The 13,209-nt window shown below is 40.8% G+C and overlaps 1 protein-coding gene across 1 annotated transcript in view; it reads left to right on the top strand.

Moving 5' to 3' along the window:
* RPAP2 (RNA polymerase II associated protein 2) overlaps positions 1 to 13,209 on the top strand; it is a 49,468-nt gene that overhangs the window by 443 nt on the left and 35,816 nt on the right. The window contains exons 2-7 of the mRNA XM_077333014.1: positions 887 to 932; positions 1,283 to 1,397; positions 6,873 to 6,971; positions 7,981 to 8,046; positions 9,394 to 9,488; positions 12,431 to 12,466. Of these exons, the coding sequence (XP_077189129.1) occupies positions 887 to 932; positions 1,283 to 1,397; positions 6,873 to 6,971; positions 7,981 to 8,046; positions 9,394 to 9,488; positions 12,431 to 12,466 (457 nt within the window). The remainder of the gene's footprint in view (positions 1 to 886; positions 933 to 1,282; positions 1,398 to 6,872; positions 6,972 to 7,980; positions 8,047 to 9,393; positions 9,489 to 12,430; positions 12,467 to 13,209) is intronic.

The following is a 13,209-nucleotide window of genomic DNA, read 5'->3' as shown; positions in this document are numbered from 1 at the left end:
GACCGGGACAGCCAAGCTTTCATAAAACCCTTTCCGAATTGGAGCGCGTCTATTTATCTCTCAGTGATGTGTTCCTTAGGCTGCTGCCACAGGAGCAGCTCCAGTAACAATGTTGGCAACCTTAACCGTGAGTGAATGGGACCCGTCGGGTGTTTCAGCCTTGTTTACGCTGTGGGTACCCAAAAGAGCACTCTTTATCTAGGGGCAGTCAAACTGCGGCCCGCCAGATGTCCATGGACTACAATTCCCAGGCAGGGGCTCCTGGGAATTGTAGTCCATGGACATCTGGCGGGCCGCAGTTTGACTACCCCTGATAGCTGCAGTCTCTTAGTGCACACAGTATTGTTAATGCTGTCATAGCTCCCATAGTGTCCATACACATAAAATTGTAAGGCTTATCTTTCAGTAATGATTGATGAGGCCTAGATGTAAGTATGAAAAATGTGCTAATTGGCAATGGATATATTTATTGTTCTAGGTTTGTATATCCCATCTTTCTCCTGTTCAAGGGAGTTGTGAATCATGTTTTGTAGGTGTGATGGGCAAGTAGGATGTGTTTACAGCTGATGAAAGTTCCATCTGAAACTTGACAGCCATCAGCCAGTTATACAAAAGTTTACCTTGCCTTGTATAAAGTAGTTGATAAAATATGCTTCATGTGCAGCCTAGTAATCTTAAATATTTGTATTATCTGAATAACAGGATATATTGTTGATGCCAGTACCTATATCACAAAATGTGTTTAAAACACGTCTTTGGTGAGGAGACTTATCAAGGTTATCCTACAAGTAAAATTGTGGGATACAGTTTATATGTTCCAGGCCTTATATGGAATAAATCATTTGGTTATGTGTTATACTTTATGCATCTCTTTTAAAAAACACAGGAAATAAACAGACCAGTGCTTTGAAGAATGAAGATGCTGCACAGAGGTATGTTACATTCATGGGCAGTTCAATTCTCTTTTGAGAGGGAAGTCTGTTAGATGTTCAAAGATCTCCTAGAAGGCAAATATTTGCATCCATGTTTTATTTTGGTTTTAGACCAATAATAATAGGCCTGCTTATTATGAAAGTTTGCCAGCAATCTGGTAGGCATGATCACTTTGAGCTGGGTTGGGATTCGTTTTTTTTTTTTTTCCTGAACAGAAGTAGGTGAGGAAGCACAGTATGTAAACCATGGTCTGAAAATCAGCAAATCATGGTTTTGAATCTGGCCTATGGTTAGCATAACCATGTTTTCAAAGTGTTGCCCATATAGACCAATGTTTGTTCTTTTGTAGGAGAGCAGCACTTGAGGCTGCTATTAGAAAGAAGATTGAATTTGAGAGAAGAGCCTTGCATATTGTTGAACGTCTGTTGGAAGATGATATTACTGAAGAGTTCCTTGTGAATTGTGTATGTTTTCATTTTATACTAGTATATGTTTGTTTTATTTATTTGGTACACTTTTATCTTCCCCTTTCTCCAAGGAGATAAAGGGGACCATTTTTTTCTCAAAACAAACCTATGAGAGTTTGCTGTAAGAGTGACTGGACCAAGGTCACCCACTGAGCTTCAGGGCAGAGTGGGGATTCAAACCTGGGTCTCCCACATTCTATTCTAGGAGAAGACTTAAGGTTTTGACAATATGTCATAGTGTATTATACAGTTAATGGTCATAATCCAAAGTGTCAAGCGACAGTTCTGTGCATGCTTACTTTGAAATAAGTACCACTAAATTTATTATAAATAGCAGTGCCAAGGATTGTACTTTTGGTCTTGTTTAATTTCCATTTGAAATCTAAGGGACAAATTCTGACTAACTCAAGTCAAATTAATGCAAACAAATAAATACATAAAATCAGTACATTGTACTTCAGGAAGACAGCAAAACTGTGACTAAAAAAAACTTAAAATAAAGCAAAGTGTATGTGACTGACACAACTATTTTTGCATTAGGCCAATGACCATTTCTAGATCTTAAAGTTCTACAAAAATACGACATAAGGAAGTTCACCCACCCCATGTCACTGTATACCATCTGGTCATTTGGTTTTCACCATCTCCATCCAAATTGAAGATTTTGAACCTTGACTGATGTTAAACAATATTAATAAATCCTTATGTTGACCATCTTGCTCAGTGTTCATATTCACTTGGACTCCCAACCAGAGCTCCTCAAGGTAGATCCAGACTGAAATGATCTTAGTTTCATATGTGTTCCAACAATTGGAATATTAAAGAAGTAATTTTGATGGAGGAAAACCCTCTTAATGTAACTGTCTTTCAATAAAGGTGCTTAGGTAACTTCTGCCATTAGGGTGTTTTTTGGCCATTTTAAAGGTTCATTGTATTTTGTTGTAAGTGCAAGGAACTTTTCCACATTTTGACAACATATAATTATTAATATAAGCATGAAGAATGATAGCGGCTGGAATGCATCATTATGACCCATTATGCACGGGGGTTTTAGCGCACATTCGGGGTGGAATGGCGGCGACTAAAATCACCAATAACGCACAGAGCCGGCTGCAACTGGCCGCAGCTTCGGTGCATGCCGCCGAAAAAGCCGCGTCAGTGAAACGCGGAAGAAAGCGCAGCTTCCGGGTGACCGGGGCGCAACCAGAAGCGGCGCCCGGATCGCCGCGTGCATAATCGGTTACTCTGGGTTTTGCCGCCGTCGCGCCCCGCCCCGTACATAACCGGTATGCGTCGTGTCTTCCCCCTCCGCATTTTCCATATGACCCGAAATCGCCGTTTCGGTGGCCGTGCATAATGGGCCCCTGTCAAGTACCCTGGATTGGCTCTGCAATGTCCCTTATTGTCAAGGAATAGCAGATGGCAAGTCTTTGTTTTTAGTTTTTTTTTATTTATTTATAATTTTATTATTTATTATTATTATATAAAGCATTTACAGAAAAGTAAAAGAGAAAAAAAGCGACCAGCTGATATGGTTTGCCATCCTCTTTTAACATACAAATTAACATACAAAATACAAAACATTATGCTAGTTGTGCTGATGCCACTGAAAATGGCAATGACACATCTAGCTCGTCCCTTTCCATCTACAACATCTAACACAATGCAACTGAGACTTAACATCATGATATTCAGTGTTTGTCCACTTTCTTTTTTTTTGTTTTTTTTTATAATTTTATTATTTATAATTATATAAAGCATTTACAGAAAAGTAAAAGAAAAAAAAGCGACCAGCTGATATGGTTTGCCATCCTCTTTTAACATACAAATTCAATTCCCATCACATATTAATCCTAATCTAGAAGTTTTTACCATCTTTCTTAGCGAAATGATTGTTTATACATATGAGAGTGTAATCTGTTATAAGAATATATTCTATTATTATCTTAAGTGATATAAAGTCGGTCCCCTTCATATATTGGCCCTGACCTAAGAGTTACTACTGCTGTCTTGTTAATACATATGAAGTATAGTTTGCCGTCCTCTTTTAACATACATATTAGCATACATATTCAGTTCCCATCACATATTGATCCTGATCTAGAAATTATTACCATCTTTCTTAGCAGAGTAATTGTTTTTTTTTTATAATAATTTTATTGTTTATTATTATATGAAGCATTTACAGAAAAGTTGTAAAGAGAAAGCGACCAGTTGATATGGTTTGCCATCTCTTTTAACATAGATATTTAGTTCTCATCACATATTATTCCTAGTCTAGAAGTTTTTACCATTTTTCTTAGCCAAGTGATTGTTAGTACATATGAGATCCATTATAGGAATACATTCTGTTATTATCTTAAATGATATTAGGTCAGTCTCCTTCATAAATTGGCCCTAACCCAAGAATTACTACTGTTGTCTTGTTAATGCCTATAAAATATGGTTTGTCATCCTCTTTTGGCATACATATTAACATACATATTCAATTCCCATCACATATTAATCCTGATCTAGGAGTTATTACCATCTTTCTTAACAGAGTAGTTGTTGATACATAGGAAGGTATAATCTATTATAAGGATATATTCTATTATTGTCTTAAGTGATATAAAGTCAGTTCCCTTCATATATTAGACCTGTCCTAAAGGTTGCTACTGCTTTTTTTTTTTCTCACAAGAAGCCAGGAGAATACTCCATTGTTCAGCTCATCTTTCAGGTGGTCGCAGAAAATGAAATTGTATTTTTTTCCATAGTGGAGTGTTTCTTATTGTCCTTCTGTCAGGGCCAGAGAAATCTCTTGCTTGATTCTTGCTTGTAATCGCCTTTGAGGGAGCTCTGAATCCTTTGTCAATCTGGATCTCTTCCTCTGGTCGCACAGAAGTATCTCCTGATAGCTTCCTAGTTGCTGTCGCTTTTGAATAGACTCTTTTTATTTTGCTGATCCAAGTCATTTCCTGCTCTGAATAGACTTCCAGGTTTTTGGTGCTTTCCTTCCATGAATCTGTTTTCCCAGGTTCTTTAAAGATACTTTGGGTTTTTACATCTCTGGCACTCTCTCCCTCCAGTTGATTAACTTCCAGACATTGAAGTTTCACTTGATTTACTGTTAGCTGAGCTGCGTCATCAGCTGGTCTCTCCGGATCTTGGGCTCCATCCAAAAGCTCCCCCTTAGTCCCACGAATTTCCTTTTCCAGCTTATTGACTGCTTTCAGTATCTCTGAGTTTCCTTTGCATAACAAATGAAAAAGCTGTGCCTTAGTTAATTCTTCCATAGTTCTAGGCAGTCACAAACTATAAACAGAAAGTCTCGTGAGGTCTCGCGGGAGCACGAGCGATCCCAAATTATCAGTTTGTCGATCTCCGTATCAAGTCAAATTCTCCCACTGAACGTTCACCCATAAATCTTCAAGGCACTCTCTTTGTTTGGTTAATGGGTGTAATTAGCTGGGAGTCTCTCACTCGGGAAAAGAAGGAATTCGCTTGTAAATTGGTTGAGGGGGGGGAGGGAAGAGCTTGTGAGAGGAGAGAGAGAAAAGCCAGAAAGCTTTCAATTCTTACTGTTGTAGGTTCCAGCTTCTGTCAGCTTCTGCTCCTATCGATCTGGTAAATGATGATCTGGGAAGAATGTGAGGTCGGCTGGTCGTTTCAAGCTTGTAAAGTTGTTTGCGACTAAGACGCCATCTTGACCTTGAGCTCAAGCCGCTATTAATCCAGGGAGGTCTTGCTTCTCCCTACGGATCTGTAGGACCCTCAGGTCACCGTTCCCGGTTCCTGGGGCGACCGGTGAGCAGATTTGCGTATCTGTTCAGGTCAGCCAGGTGCATAAGCCCCTGACCCTCGGCATGGCTTAAGAGCTGAACTGAAGTCCAGCTTTCTTTATGGCGCCCCTGGTGGTTCTCTCAGCAGAGTAATTGTTGATACATATGAGAGTATAATCTATTATAAGAATATATTCTATTATTGTCTTAGGTAATATAAAATCAGTTCCCTTCATATATTGGCCCTGACCTAAAAGTTACTGCTGCTGTCTTTCCCACAGGAAACCAGGAGAATGCTCCACTGTTCATCACATCCTTCAGGTGGTCGCAGAAAATGAAATTGTATTTTTGTCCATAGTTTCGCCTGATGATTCCTATTTAGAGTATTTCTGGTGGCCCTTCTGTCAGGGCCAAAGAAGTCTCTTGCTTGATTCTTGCTTGCAGTCGCCTTTAAGTAGGCTCTGTATACTTTGTCAATCCGGATCTCTTCCTCTGGTATCTCCTGATAGCTTCCTGCGTGCTGTTGCCTTTGAATAGACTCTATTTATTTTGTTGATCCAAATCACTTCCTGCTCTAAATAGACTTCCAGGTTTTCGGTGCTTTCCTTCCTTAAATCTGTTTTCCCAAGTTCTTCCAAGGTGCTTTTGATTTTTATGTCCCTAGCTCTCTCTCCCCCTCCTGTTGATTAACTTCCAGACATTGAATTCTCGTTTGAAGTATTGCTGGCTGAGCTGTGTTTTCATCAGCTGTTTTTTCCAAACCGTTGGTTCTGTCTAAAAGCTCTTTCTTAGTCTTTTGGATTTCCTTTTCCACCTTGTTGACTGCTTTCAGTATCTTTGAGTTTCCTTCGCATAACAAATGGAAAAGCTGTGCCTTAGTTAATTTTTCCATAGTTCTAGGCAGTCACAAATTATAAACAGAAAGTCTCGTGAGGTCTCGCGGGAGCTCGAGCGATCCACAATTATCAGTTTGTCGATCTCCGTATAAAGTCAGCGTCCCCCACTGAACTCTCTCCAACAAATCTTTAAAGTCTCTCTTTTCTTTAAGCTCTCTCTTTGTTTGATTAATGAGTGTGATTAGCTGGGAGCTCCCACTCAACGAAAGGATTCACTTGTAAATTGGTTGAGGAGGGGGGGAAGACCTTGTGGGGAAAGAAAAGGAAAAACCAGAAAACTCACAGTCTTTACTGTTGCAGACTTCGGCTCCTGTCAGTCTGGTAAAATATGATCTGGGAAGAATGTAGGGTCAGCTGGTTGTTTCAGGCTTAGAAAGTTATTTATGACAAGGGCGCCATCATGACCTTGAGCACATGCCGCGGCGATCCGGAGAACTCAGTCTCCACGGATCTGTAGGACCCTCAGGATGCTGTTCCCGGTTCCTGGGGCGACCGGCAAGCAAGATTTGCGTATCTGCTCAGGTCTGCCAGGTGCGATTGCTCCTGACCCTCAGCATGGCTTAAGAGCCGGGCAGAAGCCCAGCTAGTACGGCGCCATCTTCAGTCGTTCTCTCTTCAGTTTTTTTTTAAACTACAAAAAGGATTTTAAAATATTCATTCTTTCTCTTTCAACATTTTCAGTTCTTGTTTCTTTGCATTTTTATATTTTTTTTCTCTAAATCTCCTCTTTCCATTCTGAATTTTAACCATTACATGTACTGACTAGTTTTATGAAGGTTTTATAGGAGTAACTCAGTTTTGTTTCATCATTTCAGGGAAAATGTCTAACACCTTCTCACTATAAGGACGTTGTGGAAGAACGATTTATCATCAAGTTATGTGGCTACCCTGTATGTCAGAAGAGACTAGAAAATGTAAGTTTGAACATTTGATACCACCGTGCAATTGTTAAGTAAGACTTTGCTCAGTTCTGGTGGCCAAATGCTACTGGAAGATCAAGCACAGGATTTACGTTTCTGATCAGCATTGCTGGGTACAGTAATCAAAAGGCTATAATTTAGGATGAACAATATGATTGCTTAAATATCACTACCTGGCAGGGAGGATAGGCTGAGAAATACCTTCCACTATATGTTGTATAAGTGTAAACACAGGACGGGATATGGTCAAGTTAATTTAATCCAGGGGTATTCAAACGGCGGCCCTCCAGATGTCCTTGGACTACAATTCCCATGGTAATTGCAGTCCATGGACATCTGGAGGGCTGCCGTTTGACTACCCCTGATTTAGTCCAAGGGCTGCTTGCAATTTTTTGCATTTCCATTCATATATGTCTTTGACTGGATATGTTCAGTGGGATCCAGCCCTTTGAGTAGTTTCTGTATTACTTTTGGTCATCCTTGTGTACTGCCAATATGTGGCTTGGCAGAAGCACTTGACATTCAGACCTGCAGATTGTGCAGGTTCATTGTAACCTTCACCTGCAACAGATTCATAACTTTAATTTTTGTGTCAGGCCAAACATATTTGACTTGCTGGCTTATAATATGCTCCAAAGTTTGAATTAAATGCCTGGGTTGAAAAACTTGCACAGGTGTGCACATGTAAATGCAGGGAATCAAGCTTCTGCAGAACCCTGTTTGTACCTTGCCTTTGTACTAATATTGGCCCTTAAGGGTTAAATTTAAAAAAAAAACAAACAATGGATGGTATAAAAATCCAAACAAACAAAATGAAGAGAATGGTGATAATCTTTAAAGAATGCATAAGAGTAAAGACAAGTACATCAGTGGGGGGCTCCTTTAGCCCAAACAGCTCCTTCTGCTGGGTACTAGAGCAGACCAAAAATACAGAGCATTATTTCAGAGAATTGGCCTGGGAAAGATGTTATTTACTAACTTGCTCAAATATATTTATTTTAAGGTGCCAAAGCAAAAGTACAGAATTTCAACAAAAAACAACAAAGTTTACGATATCAGTGAACGAAAGGTAAGCTAAAATGCCATTTCTAAAGCTTCTCACTTCATTACAAAAAAGTCAGTCAAGGAACCCTGAAGCTGCAATACTGGTCAGATATAGGCCTTTTATGCATGGTGGCAGCTACTGCGTGCTGCCACCGTGCTGTTGCGGTGGGGCAGGATGCCCCACCATTCCCCGTGTATGCACAGGGGGCAGGGCATGCTGGGCTGCCCTGGCATAGTGCGCGCATGCTGAACGCCGGGGCCAGGAGGTAAGCCGGAGCAACGTGGGGGGAGGTTTGGATGGCCCAGAGGGGGAGTGGGGGGGGGGCCAGGCCCTCTCCGCATTACCAGGTGGGAGCAGGCGGTTGCCCCTGCCAGCTCTAGGGTTCCACGGAGCCCGCAGGGGCTCACATTGTCCCTACAGGGAGACCATAGGGTTGGGGCTGGGCGGGCTGACAGGCCTGGCATTGGCGATTATGTACAGCACCAGCCTGCTGCAGCCTCAGCTTACCCATGAAGCTATGGAAGATCCCGTGTTTGCTTAACGCGGGCCTTCCGTAGACCTGGGCCAGGAGGTATGTGCACTGGCGGCGGCAGCAAGGGTTACTGGTGATTTTCCCCGAAGTGCTGCTGCCGCCAACACGGGCATTATGGCCCGTGCATAATGGGCTATAGAGTCCTCTTCACTTGCTGCTTTACCTGGCTTTCCTAGGCTGCTTTCAGCTCTCATCCTTTTTTCCAGTACATTGCAGGGAGTATCCATCTTCACAACTAGTACTTTAGATCACACAACCAGCTTCTAAGCAAGGTTGGTGTTTTCTGTGAAAATCTACTTTAGTGAATTGTGCTTTGGCCATGACACAGCCTTTATAATATCCACCCACCAAACATACCCACATGTATCACAGAGTATCATAGAATATAGAGTTGGAAGGGACCTCATACCATCTTGGCGTGGGTTAGAGCCACCTAGAACAAGAAAACCATGAAGTATAGTCCAGTGGTCCCCAACCTGCGGTCTGCGGCCCGGTGCCGGGCCGCCAAGGCCAGGGCTTCGGGCCGCGGTTCCCTCCCCCCCCCCCCCCGCAGTAAAAAAACTTCCCGGGCCGCACGCTTGCGGCCCGGGAAGCTTCTTACTTCTGCCGGTCCCCAGCCAAAAAAAAGGTTGGGGACCACTGGTATAATCAACTTCAGCACCACTATAGCAGAGAGCCTGTCTTTCCTATTCTTATTTACTTTCTTCACTCTTTAATTGTAAAGCTCTGCTGCTCTGTGTTTAATGCACTTATTCAAGCTAACAGATCTGCTCGATATTGCAGCACTTTGAGAATCTGTTTTGTAAGAAAATGACTATTATTCTTCTTCCATTCTGCAGTGTTTTTGCAGCAACTTTTGTTACAGGGCATCCAAATATTTTGAAGGTCAAATTTCCAAAAGCCCAGTATGGCTACAAGAAGAAGAAGAAGAAAGGTAATTGGATAACTAACAATTCTGACTGTTGAACCTTTCCTTGGGAATTGATATAAGGAAATTATAAGGGAATTAGATAGATTCTTGGAGGATCAGTCTTTCAGGGACTCCTACCTATGGTGACTGAGGGGAACCTCCACATTCAGAGGCATTAATACCAGAGTCAGGAAGCAACATTGGAGGAAGGCCTCAGCCCCTATGCCCTGTTATTGGCCCTCCAGAGAAACTGGTTGGCCACTGTGTGAGACAGGATTGGTGGAGTAGATGGACCATTGGTCTGATCCAGAAGGGCTCTTCGTGTGTTCTCAAGGAAAAAATTAAGTGCAACAGAAGCCTGTTCTTTTGTTTTTCTTTTAATTTGCCCTGTGTTTAAAGGTGTAATGCTTACCAAAGGCTGTGGCTTTTACCATTAAAGTGTGATGATTGCTTGTGCTGACTATCCGAATTGAGGACGTCTATCTGGTCAGTTTGACTTTATCGTAGAAAATGCATTGCTTTGCAAAGAGTACATCTAGAATATCTTATCCTTCATAACTGCCTTTTCTGAGACTGCCGTGGTGTTTTTCCTGTATTCAATTTGTTCCAGCCATTTGATTCCTCCACATCAGCAGATCTTCTGTATTTTGTAGCGACAAAGTTTATGCTTTTTTATTTTACTTTGGCTGCAATAGATTAGGATGCAGCATGGAGAAACAGTTATGCTTGAGCTGGGATCCTCTGAAACTGAGACGATAGTAAACCATATGAAATTTAACTAATATACAGCTGGACTGACTTGCAGCAAGAATAATCTGAAATATTTGCTCCAGGGACGATCTCTGTCCGGCCGCAGAGATGCAGCTGCTGGTATTTTGTGGCTCTGGAAGAGGGCTGGTATAAACCGGACAATGAGTCACAAGTCAGGAGGCAGCCTTAGGAATATGCAGCTTTTTTTCATCTTCAGCCCTGGTTTAATAGTTCCTCAACACTGATGTCAATTCCTGTTAAGCACTGGCCAGGAACTGTGGTTTAAAGTGCATTTTAGATGCTTGCTGGAAGAAGCAGTTAAACCTAACCTTTTTAGCAATAATACAGAATTCAAAGTTTTGAAAACCTGCGCTGTTGAAACAGAATAAATTCAAGTATGCTTCAGCCTAGGAGATACAGTTCCTATTTTCTGTTCTTGTTTGGCCATCATCAGTAAGTGCATTTGACCAGAATGAATTGCAATTGGCCTGATTACCACTGGATGTCACTATTTCACAGCCTAGCCTAAAGAAACAGCAGATAGAATTTGCAAATAGAATTTATTTAAAGATAGTAGTTGAATCACATGCAGACACTCGCATCACATACAGAACCCTGTTATGAAATCAGAAATCATTACTTTTGTTCCATGCATATATTTCAGAAATAAATAACAAATATGCCAACAGACTTTTTAAACCTCATTTGTTACTGGAAAACTTTGTGGATAATGAATTATCTGAAAGCACACCACTAGTGGGTTTTTGTCAGGGGTTGTTTTCAGTTTTTTACCTTTAAAATATGGACATTGAATACTGCCTGTTTCTGTCATTTTTTAAAAGTGAATCCCAGAAAGTCATTTCAAAGAATAAAGGTCCCTCACCAGTAGTAGCTGAGTACAGCAAATTTTTTTGCTCATGACTGTTGACCTGAAGGCAGAGATGGTCTGAGTCTTTTTGGTACCTGAAGCAGAAAATTTAAAAGGCAGCTATCATGGTTTACTTTTTTTTTAAATTGAGAGCAAGACTTCATGGGGCACCCCACATAGGCTGTGCATCCATCCATCCATCCATATCCATGCTAGATGTAAGCGGTGAATTTTAACATTGTATTTATATAATGGTACTTTACTCCCATCCTAGTATGCAAGGCCACCTGCATGCAGTTCCTAGGGACTGAGCAGATCCTGTCTTGCTTCGCTTTAGCCAGTTACTGTGTACTGTGTTCTCCAGCCATATCCATCTAGTGCTCACAGGGTACCTTTCCTTGTGCTGTGCTTTGGAGGTGAATGGCAGCTCTCAGGATCCAGACGCAGAACATTCAAAACCCCATTCATAGCCCAGGTCATAGGTCCCCAACATTTTTGAGCCAGTACATACCTGAGAAATTCTGACATAGAGTAATGGGCATAATTGCAAAATGGCTGCCGCAGAAGGTGGAGCCAACCAATGGAAGTCCCAGTGCAGGAGAGAAGAGGGTAACTTAAAAATACACTGGAAGAGAAGAGAGACAATAAAACCAATTTGTGGCAGCTGTTGCTGAAGCAACATTATTTTAATCTGCACAGCCAATCATTTCTCCAGTAGCAAATTAGAAGCCCTGCTCTGCACACCGTGTGAAAATACTTGCTGGGCACAGGCAAAGTGTCAGTGGGTATGCTAGGACCACTGGCCGAGATTCTTTAGCTGCTTATGGCACATGATACTTCACAGGTACATGCAGCGGTGCCTTCCCTTTGCTTGGCTATTCAGAGGAGCCACAACTTTATATTAAAATTATCTTAAAATCTTTGATTTCTGCAATGATAAATTTATGAAGTCCACTTTAAAAGAACAGACTATGTAAATTGTCCTTATGAAAAAGGTTTAAATAAAATTTAAAAACACTTCAAAACATTTTAATGGCAGCTTTGACCAACAATGGCATTATTCTTGTTTAATCTCTTGGAGGCAACTCCAGAGTTGCCACTTTTAAGCCCACTTTTCAGCAGACCTGAGACAAGTAACTTCAATAAATGCAAAAATATTTCTGGGCTCTCTTATAAGGATATTTTCAAAGAATCTGTAGCCTAGCAGTAGGGTATAAATGGGCAGATACAATTTTATATGCATGGTTTTCTATCAGTTTTAATGGATGTGTATAAGTGGTAAATGTGTTTTTCAATACCTTCACTTTTCTACTGGATTAATGTACTTTTTCTTGTTCTATTTTCCAAGGACACCTGACATAAAGTTGTTAAAAGAAGGAGAGAGGTACGTTATACATGATGATTTCCTTTATATATTCCTTTATATATTCACAATCTATTTGAAATAAGTCTTTGATTTCCTGTTCTGCCCTAGAAGGGCTGTTATTGTAGCATCCACAAAGACCTGTTTGCCTTGATTAGTTTTTTTTTCTTTTGTGATGGTGAAAAGTGTGTTTGATTTGTATGATTTACAGCTGTCCCTTGTTTTGTTCTCTTAATTGAACCTGTTGAAACATGAAACAAACACAGTGTTTGTTCTGGGATCCCGTATACCAGTTTTTGTATATCACTGCCTTTGGAAATTAAATGGGACCAATTATAAGTGCTGAAAGCTTGTTTATATCTTCAGGTAAAATATTAAAGAAGCAGTTCCCTCTGGTTTTGTATTTATTTAAAATGGGGGGGGGGACTGCAGTCTGTGGGCTTTTAAATAGCTGTTTTACTTTGTGTCTCTGGAGGGGTTTTTTTTGTATGTACCTCCAAAGTAAGTAATCACTCATCACTTGATATAATAAAAATGTTACGGATCTATGCTTTTCTTGCGGTGGTGAAAAACAGACCACTGAGATTTTATTTTAAATCTTTCCTTACAAATTGATAATGTGTTAAATCAGTTTCCTCAGATTCTTGATAGCGGAGGTGTACTTCTCAACTGAAACCGGAGTAATGAGGCTGGCTCTTCATCTAAGACTTACTTCTAACAGTGAAGCTCATGTCACTTGTATTTCTAATGAGAATACTTATTCT

Source organism: Paroedura picta, chromosome 4, assembly GCF_049243985.1.
Source record: "Paroedura picta isolate Pp20150507F chromosome 4, Ppicta_v3.0, whole genome shotgun sequence".
Lineage (NCBI taxonomy): Eukaryota > Metazoa > Chordata > Lepidosauria > Squamata > Gekkonidae > Paroedura > Paroedura picta.
This window is presented reverse-complemented; position numbering and strand designations above follow the sequence as displayed.